This window comes from Lampetra fluviatilis, chromosome 36 (assembly GCF_964198595.1).
Source record: "Lampetra fluviatilis chromosome 36, kcLamFluv1.1, whole genome shotgun sequence".
In the NCBI taxonomy this organism is placed as follows: domain Eukaryota; kingdom Metazoa; phylum Chordata; class Hyperoartia; order Petromyzontiformes; family Petromyzontidae; genus Lampetra; species Lampetra fluviatilis.
The window spans coordinates 5,182,562-5,209,190 of NC_136310.1; the positions used below are offsets into that span (position 1 = coordinate 5,182,562).

Below are 26,629 nucleotides of genomic sequence, written 5' to 3' on the forward strand. Positions count from 1 at the left end.
ACATTCTTAACAAATGTACTTTTTTTGTTATCAGTTATGGTCAACTCCACAGTAGTCATGTCCACACGCAATATTCCCCTTATTTAGTTGCCATTTCAAGGCATTTTATCATGAACAGAAGGTACATCATTGCTACAATGGTTGGAATACATTCTGCACTCTGATTACCTGGTCTTTTTCTCAGACAGGTGTTATGCATAGTCGATCCCTTTTTACCATCTCCTTGCTCATGTTTTACTCCATTTAGCAAAGTTTGCCTATTGAATTCAACTTCAGCTCATTGTCCTCCATAGCCATGATGCTAAATGGATGACACATGCTGATGGACGGACCAAGAGCGGATTACGCATAAAATTAAACGAGGTAGAGAAACGCAGATTGGTAAGGGCTTTGCCGACCGGTCATTTAGCAAAACTCCAAAATGTCTACAATGTAAAAATGAAACTCTGCAAAGATATCAAATGTAAAATAAATTTAACGCTATCATTTGTAAACACCACATGGCTTCAATATTGATATCCCTCCATTGGCTCCAAGCTATTTACCCTCACAATTTTCGATCCTCCACGGATTCTTCCGTGCCTCCATCTCTCCTCCAATCTCACCCATGCATGTGCCCTCCAATATTAGTGGCGTGTGACATGTGAATCGATTCTGGGCACCCCTGCAGCCTCAACAATCCACACCGAACAGCACGGTGAATTTATAGTCAAACAACTTCGGTGACCGATACGATCTGGGGAGGACTTACTCAGTGGATGTTGACAAATGACTGAACTTTAATTGACAAAAACACCTGGCTCTTAGTCACTCATTTTTGCTATGGCTCAATGTGGTTGAGTCGCAATTGTATCGATTAAACTTTGAATGTATTGCTCCCTGCAATGACCACCTGAATATTATGTCTTATGGAAGCCTTTATACTGGTAGGAACCTCCTGGTTCCACCAGCCCACAGGGGATTATTGTGTCCGTCTGTCGTGCAGGGAGGGGCTGGGTGGGGAGGGAGGGGCTGGGTGGGGCTGGGTGGGGAGGGGAGGGTGGGGTGGGGCTGGGTGGGGAGGGTAGGGTGGGGCTGGGTGGAAAGGGGCTGGGTAGGGAGGGGCGGGTCACCCCGTGGTGCCCTGATAAAACTCAACGTTTAACCTACTCATGCCGGCTTGTGCCCGCCCTCACAGTCGGGCATATTTGCGAAATACACCACGCCGCTGTTGACCCTGGCCATTGACCGAGCAACCCAACGTTCCTACCAGCTCCCTCCGCAGGAATGTGTTCCAATGTCTAATTATGATGATTTACACGCTGGTGCGTTGCCTGGTGGTTTAGAACTGGCATTGCACATACTGTAATGAGTTGTGGCCCCCTCTGGCGGACAAACTCTAGAAATGACAATAAATCTGTTGCCATTGACGTTACCGGTACCTTTCGAGTGATTAACACCTCACCTTGCGGCAAGTGATCCACTCAATTGAACTTGAATTGTTGCACATATGACGGTGTAAAGTAGTATAGTTTTACATTTACACGGAGGCTGATATATAAACCTCCCAGAGACAGGAGACGTCCAGATTTTGTTTTAACCGGGCCCTACAAACATTTTTCTATGTATTTTGTCCGGTAAATATAAATAAAATACCAACATTCAGGATCTAAACGGGGGGGGTGGGGGAGATTAATCGCCCCCACCCCCTCTCCTCTTGGATCTACCACTAAATGTGAAGCAATTGAAATGTGCTATCTGTACATTTAGGGGTTGCCAGCTGTCTGAAGGGCCAGAAAGGCTGAACAAATAAATGAGGAATAATAATCATGCATACGCATGGGTTCTGTAGCGCATTCAAAACATGTTTGGCCAGCAAAGTGTGTTTTTCTTTAAATACGTACATACAGCCTGCCATAGACAAATGGATCACAAACACGGACGTTATCTTTCGCCAGGTTTTGGCCAATTATTTGATAAATGTGGTGGGATTTGTACAGGGTATATCTCTGTATATAACAGCAGACACGTTAAATTTTGATTTAAAGCTTTCGTGACTGCAGGGATTCATATTCTTGGTTCTTTCGGTAAAGTCACGAAGAAGGAAAATAAAAAAATAATAAAAAAATATTTTATGATTTTAAATATTTTATTTTATTATTATTTCCCTTCTACGTGACTTTAGCGAAATAACCAAGAATATAGCAAACACGTTAACAATACGCGTGCAATTATACTGGATCATCTCTCTATGACAGTCTTCGTGATGCCGATCTCTGTATATAAACCGAAAAAACTCGGTTGGAGACGTTTATAAAAATGAAAAAGGAACTGAAAAGTTCGTATTTAAAGAATGTATTCGAGATACTGCACTTGGAATTCATTGGAGATAGAGGGACACACGGAGTAGATAAAGGTAGGTCAATAACATGATTTAGTTCAAACGTATTCTTGGTTCTTTCGGTAAAGTCACGTAGAAGGGAAATAATAAAATAATAAAAATATAAAACAACACATTTTTTTACGTATTATTTCCCTTCTACATGACTTTACCGAAAGAACCAAGAATATGAATCCCTGCAGTCACGAAAGTTTTAAATCAAAATTTAGTTCAAACGGTGAAGAAACCTCGCGAACAGAGTCCGTTCGGCAATTTCCGTAACCATCATCGAAACCTCCCTCGCCGAGGCCGTTCGGCAATTTCCGTAACCATCATCGAAACCTACCTAGCCGAGACCGTCCGGCAATTTCCGTAACCAACATCGAAACCTCCCTCGCCGAGGTCGTTCGGCAATTTCCGTAACCATCATCGAAACCTCCCGAGCCGAAGCCGTTCGGCAATTTCCGTAAAACGCTAGGGTGCCGTTACCACGGCAACCGCCACCGGCGTACAACGCGCAGAGTGAGTGCGGGTCTCTGCCACACAAGTTCCCTTTCTTCATTTAAACACGAATTGTTAAGATGCAAGTGTGTGAAGAAGAGGGGGGAGGCTCGGTTGTGCTTATTCTCTTTTATGTATTTGACGTGGCGCGACGTGAGAGATTGAGCTGCATATGAACGCGGTTCGCTGTTTGCGGCCTGCGCTATAGGCTTCAGCGTAGCCTTGAAGCCAAATTAAATGTTACGTAGATTAGACTTAAAACAACACGCATTGTTCTATTTAATGTAGCGTCTAAATAGCAAACCGCGTCTTGAAAATTGTCCGCAACAAATGCATTTGATGGGCTTCACGGTAGTGTATTTGTTGCGTTGTGCAGGGCGCCTGTGTGTATAGAGCTGGCTACAATCACATCGCTCGGAAGCAAAGTAGACATTTAACCTGGATAGGTGAGGCGATCATCTCGCACAATGCATGTTATAGACGGCTACGGGGGGGCTACGTTGTGGGCAAGCAAAGGGCAGTCAAGCAACATTCATTGTTGTACTGTACTGTTGTTAATTGTTTTTTTTTACCCTTTTATCTGGCAACAAAACTGACACCTTTCTTACAAGGAGACATTTGCATTGACCAGAATACCTGCGGTCGGAATGCAAACAACAGAAGAAAATCTGTCTCGGGTGTGGACCAATCAATGTCAAGACCAGTGCATACATTATCAGAGTTGTGTTTTTGCATACATTATCAGAGTTGTGTTTTTTTGTTTGCATTCCGACCGCAGGTATTGTGGTCAATGCAAACATGACTCCTTGTAAAAAAAGGTGTAAGTTTTGTTGGCAGATAAAAGGGTAAAAAAAAACAATTATCATATTTTGCTACTGGCAAAGGAGGTTCCAATGGTGTACTGTTGTTATCCACGTATTTGCTACACACCCCCATTCACAAACTCACCCTGACCGGCGCGGTCAAAAGTATCTTTAAATAACGCGACCCGCATTGTGTACGTTTGAATGTCCTCATCCACCAGTGGATAAATCGTGGCTAATGATACCTGACGTATGCTCTAGTAGTGTAACTGAAAAATCAAAGAGTATGACTTGAATATTCTTGGTTCTTTCTGTAAAGTCACGTAGAAGGGAAATAATAAAATAATAAATATTGCTTTTTTTAGAAGAGAAATGAAAATATTAATTTATTTCCTTCTGCGTGACTTTACCGAAAGAACCAATAATATGAATCCCTGCAGTCACGAAAGCTTTAAATCAAAAGTATAAGTTTCATTTATCAAGTAAGTTTTAACATTTCAGTATGAGGGTCCAGTGTTGGTATTTTGCGTGTGAAAAAATCAATGTAGCTAGAGAAAATACCACCCCGTCTACCATTTGCTGTAGTGGAGTCTCCGAATAGCTACAAATGCCAGTGGATGGAAGCCCCGTGCACAATGTTACGTAACCATGCCTGGCTATATGTATTATTCATCTCGGTGTGTTTTTTTAAGTCATTTATTTTCACTTACAAGCGAGAAACGCATTTTGTGAATAGCCCAGTAGTGTCTACCCAGGTTAAACATTGTATGCACACATTTAAGCAAACCACAAATGGACCTCTGTTCACAACGTCACATGATTGGAGCCTTTCACTGGGAAAAGTGAACTTGCCATGGGAGAGAAAAAACTGTGGGTACTGGCAGGAGAGAAAGGTAGACTTTTTGAAATGTTTTAAGAAACTTGGTAAGATTACTCCAGTATAATGCCCTGCATGGAGTTAATAGACCAATTCCTGCAGGCAACTTCTGTTGAAAATTTGCACAGCATTGCTCTGCAATTTTAACTTGATGTCAAGGCCCTTATGATAGAATTCAGTAATCCACGTTTGTTTCCAAATCCCAAATAAAACCAAAAATAATCATTCCAAGCTTGTTAATTCTTGTTTTGTGGCCTACGTTTGCTACACAATGGTTTTATTTAAATGTGCACGCATCCCTGTTAAAATTTAAGAGAGCAATATTAATCATGGTGGGCCCTCTTGCCAGACAAGTTATAATTCACGCAACAACCCTCAATGTTGTAAATCATTAAATCTGATATAGCCCCAGACCATCAAAAACCACATGCTTAATTGGAAGTAACGTAATTGCACCCTGAAATCTAAGTAAATGTACAGATTGAAGGAAGGTTGAACAAAAAGCGGAGCGAAAAATAAGACTTGTGTACGCGAGTGTGTGTGCAGGTTTTGTGGGCGACTTGTTTTGCTATGGAGTTGAGAGTTTTAATGAGCCGAAAGTAACTGTTCTCATTTTATTCGCAGCATACGAATGATAGTTTTTCTCCATGGCGGTATATTTTGATCAAAAGATCAAGCTTCATGATGAGACACAAACGCCATCTCAGATATCTTGGCACAACATCAATCCCCTGCTAGCTGTTACGTCTGTTGGCAATGGAGGAAGCGTAGCGGTTTTTACCCAAGAGGTATGTTTATTTCGCATACTATAAATGTAATGCATTGCTCTTTTGCAAATACGTTTGTTAAGTTTATAAAATATTATCAAGGGCACGTTTCTATTAAGCCAAACAGGATAAGAATGTTCTTCTTGGTTCTTTTGGTAAAGTCACGTAGAAGGGAAGTAATAAAATAATAAAAATAAAACACAAATACTTCCCTTCTACGTGACTTTACCGAAAGAACCAAGAAGATGAATCCCTGCAGTCACGAAAGCTTTAAATCGAAAGATAAGAATGTTATTTGGTTCTTTCGGTAAAGTCACGTAGATAGAAAAAATAAAAACTGACGTTACGATCACAACACAAGCGATTGATACGTAGTTTTTATTTTATTTACTTTTATTTTTTCTATCTACGTGACTTTACCGAAAGAACCAAAGAATATGAATTCCTGCAGTCATGAAAGTTTGAATTCAAAAAGGATAAGAATGCTGTCAAATGAGTACATCTGATTTTTAAATGTCTCTAATGTGCGATAACGTGAATAGAGTGGTTTTATTTGCCTACTAATAAGAGTTATGACAAAAGCATGAGGAATATAAATGTAACAGTCTGCATTCCGTGATGTACAAAATTATGGATCCGAATGCAGGTGTTAAAATAATCGCAGATACATTTACAGCTTGCATTTCTCTTCTGCATTTGCTTTTTCATTTAGTGTTGCTCACATTTAGTGTTGTTGCTCACGTCATTGACTCGAGTACCACTACAATGTCTCGTTCTTTTGTTCTAATTACATTGCTCAGACTTTAATGAAGTCAAGACAGATACAAACTATCTTATAAAGCGATATGTTGTGAGACTTTGCGAGTACCTTCCTTATAATGTTTAAAGTGCAAGCCTGTTGTTTCCACTACCACTAAACAATCGTGCTGTTTGACCGATTTCCTTTCACGTTCAGGGAGAGTGCTCAGGAGATGTTATTTCACGAGCCTTTTTGCCGACGGCTTTGGCCTGGCACCCAAGTCGACCGCTGCTTGCTGTGGGTTGGGAGACTGGAGAGGTCTTTGTGTATCACGAGCTCGACAAAGAAACGCAAAAGGCTCAAGCACTGCACAGTGCTGACATCGCTCTGCTGCAATGGAGCAGCAATGGAACTCGCCTGATTTCTGCAGACAGGGTAATGTGGCAACACCTTTTCGGGTTAAAAATGAAGTACATTCACACGGTTGTAATTACTGTATTGCTTTGACTTATAGTTGTCCTTACATTGGCTTCATTACTAGAGTTTGGTGATGTGTACTTGAAATAGATCATGAATATGGATGCATTTAACCCAAAAAAAGGTGACTACTAGATCTATATACCAAATATATAGATTTTTTTATATTGGATAATACTGTTTGAAATAACATCTACACATTTGGCTTATGGCTATCAATTTACAATGAAAAAGATACCGTCTTGTAATGTGTAGTTACAGCAACAGTAACATCGTTTTACTTATTTTTTAACAGGATGGACTTGTCATTTGTTGGAGAGTCGACCAGCGAGGGAAATTTCATGGAAATATTTTTTTCAAACTCGAGTTGGAAAAGGCTCTCTCGCATTGTGTTTTCAGGCCAGGGAAATCTGAAGAGTAAGTATTATGGTGCATGTTTCACCACATTGTTTGATTGAATTAAACGGGGTTCTTTTCACAGGGGGGGAGGATTAAAAATTTAATTTATTCAGACAAGATAGCACAATGTATATTTTGTAAAATGGAGAGTTACTTATGTCAACTGCGACAAACGTTTTCCGATTGTGAAGCTGAAAATAAACATTCGAAATTTGCAAAACATACGCAAAAGTTGTTTTAACTTTTAAAAATGTCCTGGTAAAAGTTACCACCAATCTGAAATGCACTCTGAGAAGCGGTTGTGTATTTCACATTTTAAATGTTTTCGTACAGTATTAGCAACTGAAATGAGGCAAGTTAATTATTTGGGAAACTATATCACAAGATAATCAATCACGACAGATAACAAAATGTCTGAGTATTTGACTTAATAAATTGGCTCAGTCATCTATTTGTGGTTATGTAGTGGTTATCCTGTGCTAAAACTGCCCCCAGATCCACAAAAACGAATGTGGAATTTTTTGTCCCCACATCGGGGGCGACAAGCAGAGATAATCACCGCCTCATGTCTATTCGAGAAGGATGACAGACCTGTTTGACTGATGTGCCCGTTTTGCCAGTGACTTGGCTCGGTTTGCTCGAGCAGCTGTAAACGGCGATGAAAGTGCCTTGGACATGTTCAACTGGAATAAGTCAAACAAGCCTGGATCAGCCGCGTCGATCAACTCTCAAGAAGGAATTGCGTTTTTTCTCAGTTCAGCTGATGGTAATATAAAACACTATGTAAAACCCAATCCCTCTCCGCCACCAGGGGGCAGTTCTGTCTTACATATGTTGTAGCGCAATTCACGACTCCGAGGCAGGTTGCTGTTAGGGGCTCACGCCACGTTTTTTAAGGGCTTACGCCAGGTTTGTTAAGAGCTTACGCCGAACCAAAAACCCCCCTAGCCGATAACTCCCCAGGGGACAGGGGACTGGGATCCCTACACCCCGGCTAGCTCGGCTCTCCTCCCTACCCTGGCCTGGGACCACCCCCAACCTCGGCTGGTCGGGAGGAGTAGCCTCCCCTAGCCTCGTGTGAGGATCAACTACCCGAGTCCCCACTCCTACACCCCTGACGCCCCCCGGTTACATCCCGGGTCCCCCTTTAAATACCCCCCTAGGGGCATGACGTCACCATCCCCCACGGCCCGCCTGACGTCACGTTCTGCGACGCCACTCTCTCCGAGGGCGAGCGTGACGTGATGTCACCCACTACACCTCTACACACATACACGTGGAATTTGGGAATCTCCATGTTTTTCTGTTCCAGACTCCTGTTTTTCTGTTAAACATCTGCTTAATACTCCAACTTACATTACAGCAATGTACTCATGTAGTTTGTGACATAAGAGCTATTGAAGAGATTTGCAATATATTCAAGCTAAAGTTTCCCTTAAAAAAGGAGACTGCTAGATGAAAACTACACTTCTCAACAAAAATTTGAAACATTTAAAAATCTTAACAGTACAGATTAGGTAAAAAAAATTGGCAACTTTAAACTATGTCAGCATTATAAACAGGCATCAAGTATAAAGAGGTCATCATGAACATTGCTGATCTCCCCACACCAACTTCTGCCAGATCAGGCATCAGCAATTGCACCGTTTAAGGGTAATGATACTATCTCTGTAGTCTGCGAATACAAGCCACCCAACCATCTCCAAAAAGTAACTTTCAGGACCACTACTAATACAGCATTATGCAAAAAGCAGCTCACACTATATGGTTTCAAGAGCCTTAACCATACTCTCAAGGTGTACAGTTATTAACTTGTGGTTGATTGGTTGATGATTAGCACAATGTATTTCAGCAACAGATATTACATTTACTACAATTGAAATTCGTATATGGAGCAAGTGCCTTTCATGTATTCCTGGGATGTTTAAATTTAAGTGAATAATTTGGGGTGGGGGGGGTTCACACTCGTTTTTAAACACATGCTTAATTTAATTTGAGATGACTGCTATGCGTTCGTGTCACTGTGTACAGGTTTGGTGTATTACATCGATGACAGTGGAAATCACTCCCAAGTGTTATCATGCGATGGCCCGATAAGAAAAATGATGTTTGCAGAGGGAAAGGATGTACTGGTTATTATTACAGAATCACTTGTTCTTTCCCAGTACTGCGTGAACTCTGATGGTTCTGTCCAAGAAATAATGAAGGTAAGACTTTGAAAAATTGAACAGGGCATATGTACACGTGCAAGTTTATCATACCTCCGATCAGCACGGTGGGCTTCGTATGGTGCGAAAGAAGTTAAACACGTGACATTCGTATGGAACAATTTTCCTGCCAATTTATAAGTTGTCTGTAGCTTACCTTAGATTGGCTTGTTGAGTCTGAGGCTTCCACAGCAAGCAGAATATTGCGAACGTTTGGGTTTTAAAGTGCCTTAGAGTTCTCTATCACAAGTTACTGAATAAACACAGCAGTCACTTTGTTTATTGGCCTGACCAAACTTTGTATTAACTTCCAATATCTCCTTACATACACACTATGGACTTTACACAAGTATATTGGGCAGCTTGCATCAGCTTCAGCAATCTTTTTCAGCTCGTTCCACCTCCGCAAACTCAAAACAGTTTAATCAAACTACCATTGTACTTTCAATGGAGCTTCTGGGTGTCATGCAATTGATAGCTGTGGAATGGGGCTGGCATGTGCACAAACATCCAATTAAGAGCAAGCACGTCAAACGTCAATAATGTTATACATCTGGAAACCAAGCTGTTAATACGAGTTAATCCAGCGGAAGCATTGTTCACCTGCCAGTTAGGTCATCCTCGTTTGGCAATCATAGGGTATCTCATCTGTATTAAAGTTGGTGACCCCATGCCACTGTAATGGTGACGAGTTGGAAGGTTTCCCCTAACCCTCAGGGGTCTGAGGAATATCCACTGAAATGGGAATTCTATCAACTTTGAGAGTGTCATTTTTATCTTTAAACTGAATAAATAACATTTGTTTGCCTTATTCTTTCACAATGACAATTTAAATTTGAGCAATCGAAGTATGCCCCCACTTGTCTGTATGGATGTATTTTGTACCATACCTAGCCAACCATGCTAATCGGAGGTGCGGAACATGGATTAGGAGTTATGAGCCATAATAAAAATTAGCATGCGGTGAATGATGAGATAAACTGTCACGTATCCAAACTGCAAGGCTTTGCTCATTGTTCCTGAGATTTCCATGGGGTGGTTATTATTCATCGTGTTTCCACAGCTCAACTGGTACAGTCAAGATACAGGGTGGTCCAGATGTGTTGTTGCCCCCAATTAATTTGCCGCTAACATATTTATCCTGTGCATATTCATTAGTGTTTTAAATACACCTTGTAAAAATATAAAGTTTTAGAGAATTAAATGTGGGTCACAAGACATCTGGACCACCACTGTTGAGTGATGCTAAATTATCTCTTAGAAAATGCTTTAACAATCCAACTTACATTTATACTGGTAGGAACCTCCTGGTTACACCAGCCCACAGGGGATTTTTATGTCCGTCTGTCCATCGTGCAGGGAGGGGCTGGGTGGGGAGGGAGGGGCTGGGTGGGGAGGGAGGGGCTGGGTGGGGAGGGTGGGGAGGGGTTGGGTGGGGAGGGTGGGAAGGGGCTGGGTGGGGAGGGTGGGGCTGGGTGGGGCTGGGTGGGAGGGGTGGGGCTGGGTAGGGAGGGGCTGGTCACCCCGTGGTGCCCTGATAAATCTCAACGTTTAACCTACTCACGCCGGCTTGTGCCCGCCCTCACAGTCGAGCATATTTGCGGAATACACCACGCCGCCGTAGACCCTGGCCATTGACCGAGCAACCCAACGTTCCTACCAGCTCCCTCCGCAGGAATGTGTTAATGTAACAAACGTGTCGGAGCCAAACAATTATATTGGAAAAGCAGGAGGTAACAGAAGGAGCAAGAAAAGAGAGAAAGGAAATAATGAAGGAGTACGAAGAACACGAATAGCAATGTATTGAAGAGAGACTGGAAATCAGAGAGGGCACCAGATGGAGCTACCTTGGGAGGGAGATACAGAGGGGTGGGGGCGTAGTGGCTAAAAGAGCAGCGTATATCCGTGACTCTTGTGCTATTTCGCAGTACAATCCAAGGTCTTGTGGGACTGTTGTACCTTGTCTCCGGTATTAATTTGGATGGAAAATATTGCTCAGCCATCCTTCATTGCAGAGATATGAGGCTGACAGTTATATGTTTTTGGTTCTGAAGGAAACACTAGCGCACTGAGGTTTGTGACCTGAAACTCATGTAAGTCAACAGCAATTGTGTGTGGCATTCAGAAGTTACCACAATAAAGACAATTAGAGACGTCAAATTAGAGACGACATTGTAGAGTTCTAATTACTTTTTATACTGACCCGAATGTTGAAAATAAACACGTTTTGTCTTGGATATTCCACTAAACCCTAATAATCCTAGCTATAATGTTGTGCAAGTGCTTGTTACCATCGGAATATAATTATCATTTAATGAATAATGTGTGCATTAATATATATTTTGTATACAAGTGAAGCAGAAATTGTAATAAATACACCTCGGGAATACTGTTTATACAAAGAACTGTGTTTGGACATTCCATTAATTATTTTATTTACACGTGGTTTAAATCATTTTAATTAGCTTGTGGCAGGCATCTCCCATTCACTGGCCCAGCTCGCATATATCACCATTTCATGTTGCCATCTGATTTGATTTAGGCATGATGTGCAGGTTGTGTGCTCTTCAATAATTAACGAGGAGGCAAATCTATGAATTGTTCATGATAGGGCCACTTGGAATTGTTTTTGGGTCACTTGACGTACAATTTGGAAGGTCTGGTAAAAGGGAATACCTTTAATTTACAGTGAAACTACAAATATAATCGAAGACAACGATACACCTGTGGGAGACTAATAATACCCCGATTTACGTCCCTCCCTTTTACGTCGTTTGGCAAATACATCGTCACTTTATTAACACCACTACCTGATTTGCGCCACCGCAGCCCTCACTTAAGTCACTGAGAGCATCATCCGTCCTTTCTTGTATCCGTCGCCTCAACCTTCGCCTCCGCCTACCGTGAAAATTGTTTTTCTTCACGTCGTTTTGATACTTGTCATCGTACCTTTCAGGAACGCATCCCCCAACGTAAGCTGGGCTATTACAGTATTATTGAAGATAAAAAATGGAGCAAGTGTCTTGAGGTGTTGTGATTGTTTATGCGTTTTAGGGTGATAAGCTTCATTTGGCTCCGTTTGCTCATCAAAAATAGAACAAGTCTGTATTGTATCTCTACAACAATCACTTTCACATGCCAGAAAGTTAAACCACTAGCATAATGGAAAGTTTATTTTCTCTCAAATAGCCTATTAATATTTTACAGCTGTCTCTGTCTAAATATTTAAAGAAAATGTATTTTGTGTGAATAAATGATGCGAATGCTTTTATTCATTAAAACATTTATTTGTTTTTTGTAGGTGAAGTTAAGTGGGAAAGCTGGGCATTCAGCTGACATAGTTTGGGCAGACCATGGATTGCTCGTTACAGCAACTGGAGAAATTGTCATAAGGTATACTCAATATACTACACATGTTGGATTTTTCACATGAATATTGCATCATACATGTACACATGCATTACATATATAATATTAAACACATGCAGGTAATACATATTCATGCAACTTAAAATACAAACATAAGGGAGCATCCGTGTAACAAAGAAACTCAAATAAATACACAAACGTCTGGTAATTGGCAGCCAAAGTAACATTGACCTTGTAAACTGGTGTGCTATCCTGGAGAAACAACATACCATGTCTCAGCTTTTCTCATCTTTAATGTAATTTCATTGTACGAGTTTGCAAAAAGGTCGGTATGGTTCCATATGCATCGCAGATGTCTGAAGCTATCCCTTTGTGAGCAGTCATTGTAAAAGCGTAAATTAAAGCCTAATGAAAGGTTCCATAAGTGCTTTCATTATTGCTCAAGTTCTTATTTTTTTGTATTTAGGGCACTGCATTGTATATGATTTGTGTCCTCATCGTTTAGCAGATTTGGTTGTAGAAACACAATAGATATATTTAATTGGAAATAATTGTAGATTGAAATTGATCATGTTATAGTATTTGCATCATCATAATTACATGATGTGTACTCTTTGGTTATTTCGGTAAAGTCACGTAGGTATAAAATAAAATAAATCACGACGTTTCGGGCGCAAAACACAAGCTTTCCCACCTGATGACGGACGCTTGTATTGCGCCCGAAACGCCGTGGTTTATTTGGTTTTATTTCTACCTACGTGACTACCGAAAGAACCAAAGAGTATGGATTCCTGCAGTCATAAAAGCTTCAAATCTTTTTGATGTGTATTTAACCATATCGTGTTTTAACAGTGCCTTATATATATCTCATGATGATTGTTTATCGAGGTATTCCTTTATATTTTCATATTGATGGAGATAGCAATAATATGGTAGCTAATTGTTACTTAAAATCAAGTACTGTTTTGTCATTTAAATTTGGCAGGTTGTGGGACCTCGAGAGAGATGAGAACTACGTGTTGGCACTTGATGAGGCAGTGGGATTTGAGCCAGGGGAAACAATCAACTGTGTATCTTACTGTCCTTCGAAAGGTAATGCTGCATATATGTGCATATCTGGAAATGTATATTTGTGGTTAAATGTGCATATATGAATCACGTATACACAGGATATAGTGCCTAATAAAAGCTTCGTTAAAGAATATAAGAAATAGCCAATAATAAAAATGCTTGGGAAGTGGCCAGGTGGCTCGAAGGTTAGACCACAGAGATGGGACAGATAAACAAAAAAAAATTATTTTAACAGGTAAGGCACGCTGAGCTATATACGTCTCTGTCAGAAGCAACCTGTTCACAAATGATATCTCGACGAAGTGTTATATCATGTGGAAATTTATAGTAGCCAAATACTCCAAACGCATGTTTCTAATTGTGGAGGGAAAACACCGGAGTGCCTGGATAAAAATCCACGCGACCACAGGGAGAACATGCAAACTCGATACAGGTCGTCGAGGTTGGGATTGAACCCATGACCTTCTCGCCACCGTGGCATACTAAGCTATTTGTGATTATTCCAAGTTCTCAAATGTAGTAAGTTTGTGGTAGTAACAGAAAAAGCCATGAGCTACGTTTTTCACATTTTTACTTAATTACGGCTCTTAAGAATGAACAAATATCTGTTTTGTAATGCAGTAAAGTATGTTTGGCTGTAACAGCGTAGGGAGTCCTCTATCAAATTGCACCCTCGAACGTGTTGAGAAAAATGTCACTTCAATGGATGTCAAGTAGTTCTGTGAAAATCCCATTCCATGCAGCATTCTCTAACACACTGGGTTGCACTGTTCTGCACGCCCTCCAAATGGATACTTCATCTCATGAAATTACGTCGATAATGATATTGGAATAAAATTGGAAAAAAATACAAAAACAATTTTAATAACCCGAGGTCGGGACTAAATCTGGAGTGGGTTCTCAGGCATGAGGATGGGGGATGTTTACAAAAAATCCATATGAATAGGCTCAGTTGGTACCATATTTTGTGAAGGTGTATTTACTTTCTAATTTAATGCCTTTGTACTTGTAGAATAAGCTTTTGAGTATCTAAAGCTGTGTATTATATAGCATGCATATTGTGAGTTTCTCATTTTGTTGTAAAGCTTCTTTTTAACTGCGCTCAATTTAACGTCAGGCATGCTTGCTGGTGGAACAAACAAAGGCCGAATATCTATGTGGAAGAAAATACAACCGGGATCCCGTTTTTCAGAAAATGTTGAGAGTTCAGACAAATGGAAACTGCAAACCCCTACAGAACTGACAGGAAACCTCATCCAGATTAAGGTAATATAGGGTCCGGGCATATTAAGTAAATCAACTTTATAATATTATGTGAGATGAAACATAGAACCAAGTAAGTTTGCCTTCATAATTAAATTCAAGTTACTTTTGGCTTTGAAAAAGATGCTCAAATATTTTATGTGAATCTAAAATTAGGCTTGTTTTTTAAATCCGCAGAAATGTGTATGATAATTTTTATTTGGTGCATTTTATCAGGGTGCCTCTTATCAAGTATGTGGAAGGAGGAGCAGGACATATATAAATCAAGGAAACCTCATCAGACCATACATATTTTATATGTGTTTACCTTAATTCTGGCTTGCATGGTTGAGACATACTTTGTGGTAATTCGTTTTAGTGATGCCCCTAATTCTTAATGTTCACCTCTGTCCACACAGCAGTATAAATGAGTACATCAGAGACAATCAGTAGGTTGTGTATGGTGGGATAAAGTGTGGGTATCCCACCTCTCCCAAGATATCTGGTCAGCATGGAAAAATAGGCCAAATACCCTCTAGATGGGCTTTTGAGAGCTTCCTTTAGTGGAGGCCAGCAGTGGCATGAACAAGTCATTTCAGGGCTGCACCTTTACCTTATTTACCCATGTATGTACATACGTATGTATGTTGAACTTCTTTCGCACTGTACGTAGCCAACTGTGCTAATCGGTGGTGCATCCATCGTATGCGTGTCACCCTTTGTGCCTTCACAGTGGGGCTCAAGAAAAAACCTGTTGGCTGTGAATGCTGTGCAGTATGTGGCTATCCTCAGTGAACAAGTTATGTCCTCACACTTCAACCAACAAGTAGCAGCTGTGCAGGTGGCCCCGACCCACCTCTCCATCTACTTCTACTTGTCGTCAACCCCGCATAGCCTGAAGACCGACTTTCACATCCGGGGCATTTACGTCACACAGGTGACTTCATATCCAAAGCCGAGTCCAGTCAGACGCATGATCAAACTGTTCTCGAAATCACACAACTTAACCGCCTGCAACTGCTTTGTCCACATCTGAGCAAGCGGTTGTGCAACAAATACATATCTGGCGTGGATAAAGTGTGTCTTGTCACTCCCTTTACAGCATAGCCCCCTCCATTTTCCTTTTTAGCTCCACCCCCCCAATGCAAGTCAGGATTGATTCGGGGGGTAACACAGTTGAATAAAGTAATGGAGACAACGTTGAGTGAAGGAGATACAAAATGGAGAGAAAAAAAGCAAGAGAGATGGGGCTATAGAGAGATAGGGCCTACACGAAGCAACACGCAGCTACAAAATGTGGCCTCCTCATGTCCACGTGCATGCACTGCTAGACACGTGCTTTAGGTGGCGCTATAATGTTTAGCAAAATCATTCATATTTTATACTTTGACAATGTTAAGCAATGACTTAAATCTTCGTGACTGCAGGAATTCATAATCTGCAAGATTTCATATTCTTGGACCCAAGAATATAATGTTAAGCAATTAACACCCCTACTTTTTGGGTCTTTCGGTAAAGTCACGTAGATAGGAAAATAAATAAAAATCACGACGTTTGGATCGCAACACGAGCAATCGTCTTCAGGTGAAAAAATACAGCAGGCGGACTGCTGAGGCAGGAAGAAATATAGCCAGAGAGCTACTGCAGCCAAAGGTAATGAAGGTTTGAGATGGGTACAACCCAAGGGTAAGTGGGTGGGGCTAGAGATGGAATTTGCAAGTAAATGTAAGATCGCATAGCTAGGTATACCTCGGCCATTGTATTGCTAGAGATTAGCAATCTGTGGGGTTACCTTACAGATTGACATGCTAATCTCTAGCAATACAATAGTCGAGGTATATTTTATTATTTTTCTATCTACGTGACTTTACCGAAAGACCCAAAGAGTATGAATTCCTGCAGTCACGAAAGCTTTAAGTCAAGAATGAACACCCCTGTTTGAAGCTTACGTGGTTTACATGAGCAAGGTCGAAATTCTGAAAATATTTTAACCTATGAGGAGTTTTAAGCCACTCGACAATTTCCAATGACCCAATATGTAACGGGAGTGCCAGAATCTCGTTTAAAAATTCTACAACGGAAAATCATATGGCTTCTGCTGTTGGGGAGAGGTGCATACCGGGATGGAGTGAGCCATTGCATTTCAATGAGCTACCCACGATATCGTATAGACAGTGGTGAGGGTCAGGTGAATGGTGAATGCCTGAAGAGGTCAGGTGAATATCATGTAAAGTTTCGATTTAAAGCTTTCGTGACTGCAGGGATTCATCTTGGTTCTTTCGGTAAAGTCACGTAGAAGGGAAATAATAAAATAATAAAAATAAACCAATAAAATAATTCTCACGACGTTTCGGCCACAACGCAAGCAGCCGTCCTCAAGTGAAGAACAGGTCTGTCGGGAAGACAGCATCTGAATGAAACACCACCATGCTTGGAGTGTATATTTAAGCTGGGGGACGGCTGCTTGCGTTGTGGCCGGAACGTCGTGAGAATTATTTTATTATGTTTAATTTTTATTATTTTATTATTTCCCTTCTACGTGACTTTACCGAAAGAACCAAGAAGATCATGTAAAGTGTCAACTCATCCCAAGGACGGGCTGCCTTCTAGTGTTTTATAAAACCTGAAAAATATTAAAATAGAATCATTCATAGTCAAAGGTAGTTGTCATGTTTGACCAGCACCGTTGGGTTCTCACAATGTCGTACTCGTTGACCCCAAAGGGTTGAGTAAGTCCCGACCAGGATTTTAACTTGTCTACTTTATGTTCCCAGGATCTGATAACTGTTTGGAATGGAAGTCAGATAACTATTTATCAACTTTCTGGAGCAATCCTTCAGAATACTGGTAAGTAAAGTTACCGTAGAGAACTGCATACATCACATACCACTTGGTGTTCAGTACGTAAAATAATTTACTGATGGGGACTACATACAGCTTAATGTTTAAAAAAAAGTAATGATGAATGGTGTAATGTCATCAATGTTCTTAATCCTAGAAACTACAAAAGAGAACTTTTCCAATAAACCATAACGTGTTAAATTAGACTGCGCGTACAAGTCTAAATTAATATTAATAACGGATGATACCTCATGAATGCCCTGTACGTTTATCATCGTATTTACATCGTAATGTTGTGTTATACTTTTAAAGCTCTTTAAATTTGAACATTTTAATTGATTTCAATGGTTTTTAAAGATGTGTTGTCTCACCAAAGGATCATTCTTCTCCGAGTCGTCAGTTGTTGCTGTGGTTGAACAAAACGTTTATACGCTGGAACCAAACAGGGTACAGGTTCGAACATTACAGGTAAGCAAGCTAAATTCTGCTGGGTGATGGTCATCATCACCATTCATGATCTGCTGGATGAAGGCCTCCTTAATATCTCCTTCTCTCAAAGTTTTGTGGTGCAAAAATCCATGTAGCTCCTGCACATGAGCTGATTTTATGGCTGAATCGCCACAATTATTCCATCTGGTTCAGGGGCTTTCCCTCTTTTCCTACTCTAAAGTACAGTGTTTACTTCATTAAGTGTGACATCTAGAATTTCCTACTCTTCATCTGAAAATCGTTTTTATTCTTAAGATATATGCACAATGAAATCACGAGGATAGTAATAGACAGTTTTCTGAAAGTAGGGGAAAAAATATCTAAATTCACGATGAAAATGTCAAACCGAACTTATATTAGTATAACTGTTATTTTATTAATAAAATAATGAGAAAATAAATCAGAAGACAACAACTCATAAATATTATGTTTTATATTTGTAAAGCACATTCATCAAGGATCTCAAATCGCTATTGCGGATAAATATGTAACCATAAAACATAACAGAATTTTTACAAATTTCATACAGATCTCTATAAAGTATAATATATCCCAGCTGAATGAAAGGCTGTGTATATTGTGGAATAATTGTTTATATCCTTCCCACTAATTCCTATTGTCCCTGAAGAATATAAAGATGAAAGCTCGACTAGTATCATGGGTGTGGTTTAGGATGCCACTCAGAATTAAAGCTTGTTATTTTCTTGGATATGCCTCCCTGTTTTATGCGTTAGCTTAAAGACAATTACTCAAAATTGACTGGTTACACAAAGGGCTTGTATCATGAATTCTAGTCAATACATATAATCTAGGCATGAATGCAGAGAGGAGGGGATCTTGAGCAACCTGTAAATATTAACAGATGAAAATACATTTTCTGAATTTGACTTTTACACCAAAAGTAATACATTGAGAGGGTGCATTTTCAGTGGCACCCTAGTGTAGATGCATGAACTAGTCCTAATTTTTGCCAGTTATTGTACACATTGTTCTCATTATATTCTTACCTCCAATTAATGAAAAATATATAAATTCTAGAAGTTGGGAGGATGTCAGATGCGCTTAACATAAATGATTATCATTATGATGAAAATATTGTTACCACAGTAGGCTTTCCAAAATATCCATCAATATGAATGTTTCAGATGCCAAAATTTAATATGTTCACATTGGTTGACTTTATGATTTTTGTTCTTCCAGGGTACGGTCAAGCAACTGCTGCAGTTTAGTGAAGTGGAGGGAAACCCTGTATTTTTAGACATATGTGGCAGCTTCCTGGCAGTTGGAACAGACACTGCACACATTAAAGTGTACGACCTTTCTCGAAGGTACTGTGCTCACCACACATTTTAAAGGTTTCTTAACTGACCTCTCTATTTTATTTTGAACATTAGGGTCAGTATAAAAAGTAATGCAGGCTGCTGTATTACAAATGATTTGTCTAACAAACCTACAATTTAAGAACTCCACACGATGTTGTCTACATTTACAGCAATCGCTGATTGCCTGTGCTGTGGTAACTTATGAATGGCACACACAATTGCCCTTGACTGACGTAAGTTTTAGGTCACAAACCCGAGTGTGCCAGTGTTTCTTCAGAACAAAAAACATTAGATAATTGTCAGACTTATATCTGCAATGCAGGATTTCTGAGCAAGAAAATACGATCCAAATTCATACAGTAAACTAGGTACAACATTCCCACAAGAACTTGGATTGTACTGCAAAATAACACAAAAGTCACGGATATACGCTACTCTTTTAGCCAATACGCCCCCATCCTCTGGAACTCCCTCCAAAGACAACTCCATCTGGTACCCTCTCTGACTCCCAGTCTCCCTCCAAAACATTGCTATTCAACCGTGTTCTTCATACTCCATAATTGTTTCCTTTATCTCCTTCCCTTGCTCTGTCTCTCCCGTTACCTCCTGCTCCTCCAGTGTTATTATGTGCTCCTATACGTTTGTTACATTATGGGCACATTACGAATGTAAGTTGGCTGGTTAAAGCATTTTCTGAAAGATCGTTTTGCAGCACTCTATATTGACTGATCCAGTTGAGCTGCGGAAACACAATGAATCATGAACACCCCCATGGAAATCTCAGCAACAATAAGCATAGCCTTGCACTGGGTCTAATCTGAACAACCAATTTAGATATAGATGACAGTTGATTTCATCATTCACTTCATGGTAATTTTAATTCTGACTAATGAGTTACGTAAGTCAAAAAATAAAAATTTTCACACAGAAGGATTTAAGCAGTGCAATCTCCTGCATTATTTGTCTTCACTTGAGCTGTGCATTTTTTTTGGAAAATTTCTGAATGCGTGACTAACATATGACTAATTACCACCTCTTTAGTAATATCACATATACTATGAAGGTCCCCATTCAGTAACGTTTACACTTAGTACATGATTGTATCAGTCGCAACACAAGATAATCACATAGATGAGGAACAAAATGGATAAGAGCAGACAATACGCTTCCTTCTTATACCAGTCTTTCCACCAAGAAAATATAAGTACAGTAAAACCTTGGATTGCGAGTAACTTGGTCTGCGAGTGTTTTGCAAGACGAGCAAATTTTTTAAATAAATATTAATTTGATAAACGAGCGAGGTCTTGCAATACGAGTAGTACGTGTATACGCTTTGTCTGCCGAGCGTCACGTGATCACAACTGATATACGAGTGCTTTGGATTACAAACACGTTTCCGGAACGAATTCTGCTCACAATCCAAGGTATTACTGTAATGTTATATAAAACATCAGTTTCACAGATTTCTGGGAGTATATCGTTTCAGCAGCATTGATTCAAAATAAGCAACCAATATTTTGCTTCGAACTAGGACTGTCACATCTTAAAGAAAGTGACCTTGCCTATAACATCTGGCAGTTCACCAGCGTTGATTCAAGCAAACCTGACTCTTGATGAGACACTGTGTGTCAGACAGGTCCCAAGTTCGCTTGTATTAAATCTATGCTGCTGAAATGATGCACACCCAGAAAGGCCGTGTTGCTGATGGTTGCGTAAAAAAATACTTTTATTTGACGTGGAGAGAAAGATGTATAAAGGAAGACGTATCGTCGGATTATCTATTTTGTCAGTATTTCCTCCACAAGGATGCTAATGATTATGTTGTGCTATGTGTATGGGGCTTGTGCTTAATGACCCCCTGTGGAGTTGTCACTAACACCTCTCCCACGTGTTTCATTCACAATGATGAATGCAACTTACAGTTTTTTTCCACCAATGATCAATTTTGACAAATGATCATTGGCGTGTGCAGTGTGCGTCAGACATGGTGCACCTAAAATATGCATTCCTTAATAAAAGAGAATAGCCGTGTTTACAAGACATGTGGTGTAGCTTACGTTAATTATGTATAACCTTTTCAACTCCTCCTTTCATGATTGTATAACATCAATAGCCAGAATTCAAGTGAGCATTGCTTTTTAACTGACTCTCATCCTTCTATAAACCTATCTTTAAATACCTGTGTGTGTATTATGAATTCAAAATTCTGTTAAGTAGATTTTTACATACTATACCAATGGCTGAGCCGAAGCTTTTATTCACATATGTTGCACCCATAAGGCATTTTGTTATTGATACAAGCAGAGGCTACCAATACAATTATTTTACGTTACAGAGATTGTCGACTAGCTATTGGTGCAATGAAATAGCGACTAATGATTTCCATAGCACACAATTATTTTAGCAATACACTTGAATTACATTTTCATTTTGCAGACAAAAGCCCAAATGTAGTATTTTTGTAATTTACCTTTACACGACAATTACTGTGTAAAGCATCTTGAGGTTGGATCATATTTAGACGATTTAGTGGGTGACATTTTCTTCGTCTCTAACTTCCACATTACAGCTGAGGGTGCACCTCAATAATTCCCTGTAGAAACGACAAGGCAGATGCCCTCTAGCGAACTGGCTCACAGATGTCCAGCAGCTTTGAGTATGAAAACATTATTTATACATGACTATTCCATGGCAATAAGTTCAGGAGCTAAACGCCAATGTCGACGTCTGATAGCTTGAGAGGGCTTTGGGAGAGAATTTGTGTGGGTTTACTATTCCTCCAAATGAAGACAACTTTCTGGTCCATAGTTTTGGTTCCGTCGCCATAATCGCACTGCGGCTTATTCATGACTGCAGTTTATGTTTAGCCGCCAAGAATATTGAATGACATTGTGATGTGTGAGGCAAATAATGTGAGAGTACACATTTAATATAAAATTGTTGTGGCCCTTTGGTTTGTTTCTTATAATTTATTTCCAAAACATTGAAGTAAAATAGGCTTAATTCTCACACTCATCAGCTTTCATCCGTGTGAGGGTTATTACTCTAGGACAGTCAAAGAAAGTAAATGCAGAAAATATGGATGGCCTCTAATTATGGTGACTGCCAGAAAATAATGAAAAAGACATCAAGGAGTGCCTTCTCATCACTTTAACCCAGGAGTTGGTTAAATGCCAAATATAACCTGCTCGACTTGGGAATTCACTCCCATTGTCTCTTTTCTGATGTCCCTATAACCATACTCAATTTAAGAGACAAGATAGTTCATAGCAGCTCTCCAATCATTCATACTATTATTTGCTGGCCACGTTGCACGATCGACCTTCAATCCCATGCTCAGCAGTAACTGCTTAATTGTCCCTTGGTGAATAGTGACCTTTACCACTCAAAAACCTTATAACCACTTGATAATGAAAGCACCTACTTGTGGAGGTCATTAAAGTTGAATTTTATCAGCCACGAATAAAAACCTGGTTGATCTTTATAATGCAAAGGGAGAAATTAAATATTCATAAAAACTGTCAGAAATTTTATCCAGTGCTAATGAAAGGAAAAACGACGTAAGAAATTCTTCTCTTTCAACTTGTATGCAAATTGGTAAAACCAAAAAAAATCTGTATTTCATAAATAACGTTTTATATTATTGAAAAGCTCAACATATTTGGCAATAACACTGGCCTAAAAGGAAAATCTGTAAATATGATATATTTCATGCAGTGGTCCTTCTAAACACCAGAAAAATGTTATGATGTATTTTTTTCCTTTCAGAGCAGTGTTATTAACGAATACTATGTTATGTTGTTTGGGCTTATACACCATTTGCAATGCAGTATCACTAAACAAAGATACGTTATTGAAAATGTACATACATCGCTTCAATTCACGAATATTGTTATGACAGTAGGAACTCCTGTTGCGATGGCGACAATTACAATGCTCGCCTTTGTAATTTCATTGAGTCTGTTTAATGCTTTTGCAATTAAACTATTTCATTTCTGTATGGTTCTTTTAAAGGGAGGCTAAGCAGCAGTGTGGAGCTAAAAACCTGGCAGATGTGATTCCTGGCCTCACAACCGTCACATCAGTGAAGGTTAATTACACAGGGAGTCATGTCAGCATCATGGTCAACAAGGTAAGCCCAGTTCATTGCACAGAAAAATTACATATGAGAGCATTTAACCACTCCGTACTTATATCAGTAGTCCTGCAAAAAATATATAATGATTGTCGTACAATTTCTAATATGGCCAGTTGACTGGCAGAGGACACAACTCGCAATCGGTAAGCTGATGGCTCCTTGAGTTAATCCAAAGTGGGATTTGAGACAACCCATCTTTCCTTTGTCACCATGCTGCCTCATGGTGACTAATGCGGAAGAGTACAGCCCAGTACTTTTGTGTGCATTGAGACATTTTCAGTGCTATTAATAGGGTACGCTGATTCATTCCAGAAGAATGTGAAACGTCCACCTCGAGTTCAGGATTGTTAACAGAGATGTGTGCCATGTTTTCAATTAATCGTGGTAGCACTGACTGTGGAGTATAACGGTATTAAATCATGTCATACATGCTGTACACATACAATTCTGTATTATATAAGCGTTTAAAATGACTGAATTTAATCACAAAACAATGCAGGCTTAACATTGTATTTATTTTAAACTCCAGTGTATTATTTTTTCTTTTTAAATGCCAGTTTGAAAGCTCTATTCGTGCAACTGCCTTTGAACTTGATAGGAATATACTAATTCTAGATTTGAAGTTTTCGTGACTGCAAGGATCCATACTCTTTGGTTCTTTTGGTAAAGTCACGTAGGTGAAGATAAAAATAACTAAATTAAATCACGACGTTTCGGAGGCAACACAAGCTTCCCACTACAGTAATTCTGGTATTTGTTGCTGTGGTTGTCCCACCTGATGACGAAAGCTTGTGTTGCCTCCGAAACGTCGTGATTTAATTTAGTTATTTTTATTTTTTATTTTCACCTACATGACTTTACCGAAAGAACCAAAGAATAAGGAATATACTACATTTATAGATTATAATTGCTGACATTTAAAATGCCTCCACCAGGCTGATGGCTCGTTGGATCCACGGATTTACTTTTACGACGTGGAGATGGACACTTTGCACCACTATGACTTGAGTAATGGTCGGTCTGACACGGAGAATGATGAAATACTTCAGGATGAAGAAGGGAGCCTTAACAGGTAACCTATGGCACCTTTGTGATTAAATATCATATAGATACATTACAATACAGTACTCTATTATTTACTATTACATTTGTACTGCACAACAATATGGCATCAAGGATCTAATCTTACCACGTCACAAAGACTATTTGTTAAAAAAAAGATTGACAATTACAAACTAAGTTTTCACATGCTGCCCATTATATCATGACAACTCTTTAGGTGAGCATTGGTTCTTCATCATAACTATCTTCATATTTTATGGGTTTTTTTGCTTTGGTGCTCCGTCTAGCAAGTGCAGACCGGCCGAGACATTTACCAGACTCAACTTTCATAACTTTCATCTTCTCATGAAAGTATGTTTCATGGTAATGTTGCAGAAGACACGTGTCGTTGCCTAGTCGCCCAAAGTCCAGATGTCTTCACAGCCAATGAAGTCACCACACCATGCCATTAGCTTCTTTCTCTTCGATGCTGCAGTTGTGTTCTCAACATCCTACCTCTAAGGGTCATCTAGTTATCGGTCTTAACCTTACTATCATCTAGTTATGGCTTCTGACCTCTCGACCACTCCAAAGCACATGTTCGCCACGCTTTTAAATCTCCTGTCCTAATTACATCTTCAATGCTTTATTGCTTTGTCCTAAGATAAGATAAGAAAGTGCTTGCTCTAACCCTTTGTGCAATTCCTAGCATTAAAATGCCCCAATACTCAAAACGCCATGAGATTATTTTTTTAAGTTTGTTAAAATACAGCTTTCTGACCCTGCATCAGTGAGTTACCTGTCTTAACAATAAAGGTGAGCTCTTTTCTCTATGAAAGTTGTTTATTTTTTCCATCAGATACCACTCTGTTAACAGGATATGTTCAATGACCTCTTAACCTCTTGTACTATTCACATTACCGCTTAAAAGTACTCCCTCCACATTATTTCAAGCTGATACCTGCAATAAAGGTATAGAAGGCCCATTCTCAAATTCAGATTTGTTTTGGAAAATTCGCTTTAAAACCTCAGTATGTAACCTCAGTATGTACAATGCTAGGATTACCCCGTTAAACACTAGCTATTAATATTCAGACTAATTACTTCACCCATAAGTCATTCATTTCTACCAACAGGAATGTGTTACATTTTTCAAATTAGTTTAACACGTAGGCTTTCGCGACCAATATTATTCATAATCAACGTTTTTGGGTTTAGATCGCGTTATTTATAAATGTGTCGTAACCCTCCACCACCCGACACTGCCAATCAGTAAAAAAGTGTCACGTTGACAAAAGACAAATAGTTCACTGCTTTAGCCCACCGGTGTGTTGAAGCGTGAAACCACAAATTAGTTTGGTAAAATTTCTGCACACATTGCCGAGTAAGTACTTCTGTGTGTCCCGGTGCAGAAAGCGTTGTGAAGAGAAGTACATACTTGGGCGCTACCCAGTCAACCAGTACTGGGATCAGATGGAACCAAGGTTATTTGTGTGTGAGGCTGCATTGCCTGCTGCAGCTTCTGGCCCAAATAATAAAGATGCCAATCTGGAACCATTGGTGAGTAGTAAAGCTTTTTAGTGCTGTATACGAATTGAAACAATGGTCACGATTATTACTATTTTCTCTTTCAGATGTGTTATAGAATGTAGATGTATGGCTAGTTCTGCAGATACATCTGGAGATGGTTTTTGAACCCATAATTTTAAGTAATATCCATTCTCCAAAGAAAGTATAATGTTGATTGCTTACCATTATATTCAACTAGCATTAGTGGTGACTTTGGCACTGTTTTAGCCACTGCAGTCATATACACAGGAAGGCTGTGTATATGTGTTTGAAAATGGAATTACAAGCAAACGTGTTTCAATACACAAGAGGTTGTACGGTAATGAAAACAAAAGCTTTAAGTAAATCAGTAGTGGTGTGATGAATATTTGTAATGAAACCATCAGTCAAGAGGAGTTTCTAGCGAGAGTTCACAACC

The 26,629-nt window shown here is 39.6% G+C and overlaps 1 protein-coding gene across 4 annotated transcripts in view; it reads left to right on the plus strand.

Annotated features, from left to right (window-relative positions):
* Positions 1-2,840: 2,840 nt before the first annotated feature.
* Positions 2,841-26,629, plus strand: part of IFT140 (intraflagellar transport 140) — a 50,444-nt gene continuing 26,655 nt past the window's right edge. For 2 of the 4 annotated variants that reach the window (XM_078873208.1, XM_078873211.1), the window contains exons 1-16: positions 2,841-2,881; positions 5,165-5,328; positions 6,263-6,481; positions 6,819-6,940; positions 7,543-7,688; positions 8,954-9,129; positions 12,431-12,522; positions 13,484-13,590; positions 14,687-14,835; positions 15,545-15,748; positions 17,586-17,658; positions 18,029-18,120; positions 19,342-19,469; positions 23,478-23,595; positions 24,537-24,673; positions 26,055-26,202. In XM_078873208.1, the coding sequence (XP_078729334.1) occupies positions 5,188-5,328; positions 6,263-6,481; positions 6,819-6,940; positions 7,543-7,688; positions 8,954-9,129; positions 12,431-12,522; positions 13,484-13,590; positions 14,687-14,835; positions 15,545-15,748; positions 17,586-17,658; positions 18,029-18,120; positions 19,342-19,469; positions 23,478-23,595; positions 24,537-24,673; positions 26,055-26,202 (2,052 nt within the window). In that variant the 5' untranslated portion in view covers positions 2,841-2,881; positions 5,165-5,187. Of the gene's footprint in view, positions 2,882-3,236; positions 3,307-5,164; positions 5,329-6,262; positions 6,482-6,818; positions 6,941-7,542; positions 7,689-8,953; positions 9,130-12,430; positions 12,523-13,483; positions 13,591-14,686; positions 14,836-15,544; positions 15,749-17,585; positions 17,659-18,028; positions 18,121-19,341; positions 19,470-23,477; positions 23,596-24,536; positions 24,674-26,054; positions 26,203-26,629 lie in introns of those variants that run through there. The other 2 variants (XM_078873209.1, XM_078873212.1) reach the window with 2 other exon arrangements.